This window comes from Pyxicephalus adspersus, chromosome 10, assembly GCF_032062135.1.
Source record: "Pyxicephalus adspersus chromosome 10, UCB_Pads_2.0, whole genome shotgun sequence".
NCBI lineage: Eukaryota > Metazoa > Chordata > Amphibia > Anura > Pyxicephalidae > Pyxicephalus > Pyxicephalus adspersus.
In genome coordinates, this window is record NC_092867.1 from 31944352 (window position 1) to 31951500 (window position 7149).

General features: G+C 36.8%; 1 protein-coding gene across 26 annotated transcripts in view; it reads right to left on the minus strand.

Annotated features, from left to right (window-relative positions):
• Window positions 1-7149, minus strand: part of SORBS1 (sorbin and SH3 domain containing 1) — a 223109-nt gene that overhangs the window by 14663 nt on the left and 201297 nt on the right. For 22 of the 26 annotated variants that reach the window (XM_072425107.1, XM_072425108.1, XM_072425114.1 and 19 more), the window contains 5 exons: window positions 4628-4674; window positions 4231-4345; window positions 4025-4150; window positions 3039-3233; window positions 1485-2183 (listed from right to left, as the gene is read on the minus strand). In XM_072425107.1, the coding sequence (XP_072281208.1) occupies window positions 1485-2183; window positions 3039-3233; window positions 4025-4150; window positions 4231-4345; window positions 4628-4674 (1182 nt within the window). The remainder of the gene's footprint in view (window positions 1-1484; window positions 2184-3038; window positions 3234-4024; window positions 4151-4230; window positions 4346-4627; window positions 4675-7149) is intronic. The other 4 variants (XM_072425126.1, XM_072425127.1, XM_072425125.1 and 1 more) reach the window with 1 other exon arrangement.

A 7149-nucleotide genomic window follows, 5' to 3' on the forward strand; every position in this document is an offset into this window, starting at 1 on the left:
AACCCGAAATGGATTTCCTAAAAGTCATTAGCGGTTTGTTAGCAAAAGTTTTCAAATCTGGACCAGATCTATTCCAGGTTTGCTGGATCACCCAGCTTCACTGATGAAAGTCTATCCTCTACAGCCTTGGAGAGCTTTATTAAATCAGGCCCAATGACTTACAATCTCTACATGTACTGATCTCCAAAAAGGGTTGACTACAAATAAAAAGAAGAGGAAACACTCCAGTTAAGATGCTCCTTGACATGAGGTATTCTGGGGAAATTTTATTGGACATTTGCACTAGCCAGCTTCACAAGTTTAAGCAATCCACACTTGTGGCTCCAACCTTATCATAAAAGTACAATAATAATTCAAGCTAGCTTAAAATAGATTAAGGTAAATCATTCAGGCGGTATCTGCACAAATATCAGTCACATGTCTAGGTTACCCATGCCATGAACTGGTATGCAAAGATGTTGAAATAAGGTTTCCAACATGTATCTTTTCACTCCAAGGGAGCTCATGATATTATCCTAGGAGTCCATTATGAAAAGCAGAGCAACAGATCTAAGTATTGCCTGCAAAAAACTTAGTGATGAAAGGTGTTCCTTAAGGCAACAATGATCACAGGCGAGAAATGGAAGAACTTGTTATTACTTGTGAAGATTATTATCAAAACAAGTAACTGAGGAATTTTTAAACAGAATATAACTTCTATGACCAAGCTATCAGCTTGTGGTTGGGAAAACATTATTTAAGGAAATAACATTTCTTAAGGTTGTCATAGGCAGATGTCAGCCACAGATTTCCAAAAATTCTAGCTGCCAAGTATTGCCAATTTCCCCAACTCCACTCGGTAAATAATCCTAAAAAATGGGATATGAATCTAGCCTATAAACCCATCCTTATCAGTCTGTGGTCTCAATGAACAACCCAATAATCTATAGAAAAATGACTATCTGATAAATACAAATTATGATTTTATTTTATTCTACTTATTTTTTTCGAATTCCAACTTCCTGTTTTTTGTCTAGAGTCTGTGTAATTTTATCAAGGAGCACCAGGGAGAATTTATTTGGTTTTACTTGAATAAGTGCTAAAGTTAAAGCCTAAACAAGGGATCCATGTATACAGGTTAACATAATATCATGTTATTATTTAAACATTGTCTTCTATATTTCCCCATTCCTGAAAATTACAATAATGTAACTGGGTAGGAGAAGATAAACAATACTTATATGCCATGTTACATTTGTAAAGTCAAATATGCGAATGGGCTATACATTCGGACATAGCATTAGTGAAAAAATATGTTTATGAAATGCGCAAATGTCAATGTTAAAGCTAGAAAAGAATCATTCACCTAGAACAAATGCAACAAAGAAAGTTATGGTTAGTATAAAGGAAAGAGTAACTTCTGTCTTATCAGTGCAGCAGTATGAATCTCCACACACTTTAGTCTTGATGCACACAAGCTGAGAGCACACACATGCAGTATATACCTTAACAGGACTGCCCTGATCTCTCTTTCCATCATCTCGGTTATCACTGACAAAGCTAATGACTTCTTTACACAACTGTTTCTCCTCACAGGGATTATTTTGTGTTCTAGAGTCTGGTTCTGCACAAACATTTACACTTGATTGTGGGCCTACAGTCTTAAGACCATGTTGCTTCCAACAGCCATTCTCACCATTGACTACTGAGCCACCATCACTCCTGGCTTTGCAGTGATTACTCAAAACATCGGTGAGCTCCGAGATTAGGAAATCATGTGGTCTTTGTGATGGTACAGGAGAGCCTCCATAACTGGTAGGGGAACCCATGAACTTCTCATCACTATATGGAGAAATTACATAACTGATTCTAGTGGAAGACTGTGGTCGGGAGGCGTACGTTGGTACAGAAGACAGGGCTGAGTTTGGGGTGGATCTACCAGACTGATTGCCATAGTGTAGGCTGACAGAAGGGGTTAAGGAGAAAGTAGGGCTTGCAGCTGCAGATGGGGTTATGTAGTCTATGGAGTACAAGATGGCATCAGGTAGGGGAGGAAGAGGAGGGGTTGCAGAGTAGCCACTATTTCGGGAGACACCCATTGTAAGAGAAATCCATTCAGATGTAATAGCCTGCACTTCTGGGGAGAAAGCCCTGCGAGCAACATGGGGTGGAGTGGTGGTACGTGGCCTGGCATAACTAGGAGACTTTAAAAAGAAAAAAGATAAAGAAAACAAAGTAGATGAGGAGATGTCATGGAAATGTCACTTACACAAATGAATAACTGAAATTATAAAATATAATTTAAAAGATATGTTTTCCTATTAGGCTTCACCTACCTGTTGTAAATAATACATTGAATAATTCATACCCAGTGGTAATTCAAGATAATTGTAGGTCCATCTAGTACTGTACCCATCAAAATATTATACTAGTGTAATGTATTTAAAAGTCCTAGGAACGTCACTTTAGTACAATATTCACCCGAACCTCTTAGTATTAATATTGTCAAAAGTCTGGGTCTACTTTCCTTCCTACTTCTACTCCCTACTTCAACCTATACTCCATCCTTGCCTTTCACGCCATCTCTACAGATCTCTTATATCCATTTACTGTGCCCATACCAGTACAAAATATTAAGTATACCTCATCACTGTTTCCACATCCATATAAGATATTACAAATAGTAACTAGATGGAGAAGAAGCACCGACATTGCTTGGATAGGACATTACCGCGATAGGACATTACCGCGGCATCTACTTTGTAACTTTTACAATAATATAATAAATTAAAACCCACTCAACAAAACCCTTCCTCACACAAGGAAGGATACAAGAACATTTTATTGCTGCCTGTGTGCCAGCTGGATTTCCTGCTTTTATTCTTTTGTTTGACACATCATATACCTATACAGTAGAAGGAGAAGTCAACAAAGGTTGTAACCCTTTTACAATTTGTTGAAAGCCCGCAGTTTTCTGGCTTTCGAAGAGAAGAATGTAAGAAATTAAAACTAAATACATAATTTCTGTTAAACAGAATGTGTACAAAGCGGCCACATACCTGTGGGGATGCACTTGTGCTTCTGTTTGGTGAATATGTTAATGGCAGATCCATATAATCCGGTGCATTTTTCACACGTGGCCTCTTGAGTACATCTATATAGGTTATTGGAAAAATACCTTGGCGGCCAGTACCAGATATCTTCCCTTCATACCAGTTTTCATCCACTCTGCGAATCAACGTTATCCTTTCACCCTTGAAGAATAAAAAACTAATTTAATCTTAGATTATTTTAGAACACATGTCAATGAGATGAGAGAGAAAAAAAAAAAAAAGGACTTCCATGGCAAGAACTGGTAATCTTTAATGGAAGATGTTGTATATGGCTGTTAGGTTGATATTAGTTGATACATTCAGGCAAATATGATGACCCTGGAAGCTAAATATCACCTTTTGTTTTTGTCAGGCTAACTAAACAGGTATTTGTGGGCTCAGAGAAGTAGAAATCCTTTAAAAAATTCTAAACCAGTCTTTCTCAATCTTTTTTATTCTGAGGAAATCTAGAAACAATTTTCAGGTCCCAGACAATCTATATTAATACTAATTTATTGGGGTCAAAATAATGGCTCCTAAATTGGTGGTTAATGGAAGGAATCTCCCGTACATTGACATGCAACACTACGTCAGTGTTCTCTTGTCTCCTCTGTTTTTGTTTTACCTAAAGCCAGCTCTCCGCTCCCCTTGTACAGCAGTGAAACTGGAATATTTAAAATATTAAATAACTACATTAGGGATCACTAACTGAGTTTATACAGGCAATCATTCTAAATTAAACTATTGTCAGTGCTTACTTGTCCCATCTGTGTTTTATATTAAACAAGAAAGTTTTGGAACAGAGCTTTTTTTATTCATGGAAAGAGGAGTTTTTTTTTTTTTTTTTTTTTTTTTACTCCAAAACATATTTGCATTTAGAAATTATGATGTGTGGCATACTGATTCCTGTAAAGAATTGCATTTAATGACAGGTTCACTTTAATGTTTGATACCTTTTTAAATGACATTTCCACAGCTGTATCCCCATTAAAGTTGAACTTGGCAATAGCATCTCCATACTCCAAAACTTGCACTGGTGAAGTCTTCTGTGGCTGTACTTTCTCAGTTTGGGGCAACATCTGTAATGAAAGTAAAATATTCAGCCCATGGTCAAAGGGAAAAAAGCCTTTGTATTGCCATATTGGTACAAAAGTCATACCTCAATATAGGAAATGGGAAAGATTCCCACCCGTCCATGATGTTCGCCTTCAAACCAGTTCTGATCTACTTGCTTGTAAATGAAAACTATATCCCCTTTCTGGAGTGGCAACTCCCTGTATGAGCGGATAACACTACATGACATTGATTACAATAATTCCACTATATAAACAAATGTATAGGGAAATGATAGAAAGTAGATAGAAGGTGCAGCTGGAGAGATTTTGCCCACTGTCTGTCTTGTTGACTACACATGAAATTAGGGAAACTCCTAAAATATTTCACAGAAAGATTATATCCCCTACCCTCTCTCTGTCTAAACTTTAAAAAGAAGAAATTAATTATTTAAACTAAATAAAAAGACAGGATTACGCTGACAGCAATTTCAGGTCACTTACTTTTGAGATTGTGCTTTGAAATCAAACTTTGCTCTGGCTTGTGTCATCTAAAAATAGAGATGGAAAAGTCATTTTAACAGATAATGCAGTTTGGTATATGTATAGTCCACAATGAGTTGAATCAGTTGGTTCCTTATAACCACATGAGGTTCCTGGACTCAAATGCAAATCCTAATTAATTGCTCTCATCTGAGACACAGCTCATGGAATATTGGTGACTTAATAAAACATTATACAGCATTAGAAACATTGGAGAGTTATGTTAGATTTGCTTTTAATACTTTCTAGTGATAAATATTAGAAAAAATATGCAGAACAACACTTTAATCTGTAAAATTTACATACTTAAATCATAGTGCATCGCCTAAAGACATTCCTTCTGACTAGACTTGTCTAAAACAGCACAGAATCTGCGCCAGCCTCCGGACATTGGAAAGTCACAGATAATATGAATAATTAATACCTCTCTTTTAACTCCATGACAAGGAAAGCAACAGAGAGTATCTCAGTTTCTGAGATATGTGCAACGAACACTAGTAATCTACAAAAAGACTTCCACTGCTGCATTTCGAAAAAGAAAACTAAGAAAAAAGGAAATTATTTCTTTAATTTTAAATTCAACATTTGTGTAATCATTTTTAATAAACCGCAGATATGTAGTTTAATATAGATTTTTAATAACTAATAATTTTTCCTATAAAGAAAAGTGGCATGTGAACCCTAAATCTATTTTTCACTACGTCTGATCATACCTTACATAGTTTTCTTACCTGGATAGCCTGACACTTCCCGTTTCAGGGTGACATTGCTAAGCCATTGACTCCTAATTAGAAAAATAGTTTTCAGCCTGCCATATAGGCAGTTGGTTATAGGACTGCATATCTGATATACATTCATAGGAAGCCCAACAGTCAATTGCATGAACCAACATGTCAGACTGGCAACACTGCTGCTGATTTTACGGCAGTGGTCTGGTGCTGTCAGCTTGTAACTGGGAGTGTTGTGTCGGGCAAGATCTTGTAGCAGATTTTAAAAAAACTATACAATGAAGCATGATGCCATAGGTATAGTTTGGGGTTACATGTACTTATTATAATTATTAGCCATTATTTATATAGCACTGACATATTATGCATATTTGCTCTTTACAAAGTCCACATGTTACTAGCTGTTCCTCAAAAGACTCACAATCTAATGCTTACCATAATCATAAGTCTTTATTACAGTCTAAGGTCAACTTTTTTGGGGAAAGCCAATTAACCTAATGGCATGTTTTTTGGAATGTAGGAGGAAACTGGATTACCTTGAGGAAGAACCTGCAAACTCCATGCAGATAGTGTCCTGGCCAAGATTCAAACCTGGGACCTAGTGCTGCAAAAGCCAGAGTGCTAACCACTGAGCCACTGTGCTGCCCAATGTAAATCTTTCTTGGAAAAAAGATCTTTGCTATTCCTGACACTATTCTGTAAAAGTTAGTTGCTGGGGTACTCAGTTCTAATTCTTGGACTCGGAACAATTGTACAGATCAGGTAGGTTAGATAATTTTTTTTCTACATATTTGTTTTGGGGCATCTATTGTACAAAAGCCAAACAGCTAACATGAAAGCCAGACATTTTTTATGCTATCATTATGCTATGCTATCATCATTTCCAATGAACCATATGAAAAAACACTGGAACACAAGGCTCAAACTCATTCAACTCATGAGGACTTAAATTGAATGTCAAAGCAAAATAAAAACATTTTGTACATCTTTGAAAAACATGCACATTCCCCAAGTTAAATCCTTTATATATGCCACAAGTACAGAAACAAAAGCTGTTGATGTGCCAGAAATCAAGTGTGCGCCTCTCTTTCGGAGATGGTAAGACTGTGTATTTGAGTTCTGAATTCCCAAGTACATTTTGTTGACCCTCAAAAGCAGGGAGTAAAAAGAGCACAACCCTCATCCGAACAACCCCCCCCCCCCCACCCTTCTCCATGACCCATCCTTGTACACATGCAGAGAGCACAGGTATCAACGTAACAAAATCAGGTAAATCAGGTAAACAGGTATATTTTTGTGTACTTATAAAACAGCTATAACAACATATTTGCATTTCAAAAATAAAATTGTTAGGGTTTACATATGAATTATTAACATAAAATAATAGAAACACAGTATGTTAAGGAAAGCATCACTGCTTTTGTAGATAAATTAACCTTTAAAAGAGAATATGGGAGATGCTAACTTATAGTGCAAGTGTCATGGCTATAATCCTTACTTACCCTTGCCTATTACCTAATTGTTTATGACCCATAATTTGTATGTAGCCAGAGAAGTCAGGCAACCTAACCCGCACACTTACCGTATTTTTCGGCTTATAAGACGCACTTTTTCTTCCCCAAAACTGGGGGGGAAAAGTGGGTGCGTCCTATACAGCGGACACAGTTTTTAAAATTAATTAAAATATCATACTCACCCGATACCGCGTGCTTCTTCTCTCCTCTCCTCCTGGCTGCAGCGCGTGTCTCCTCCTCC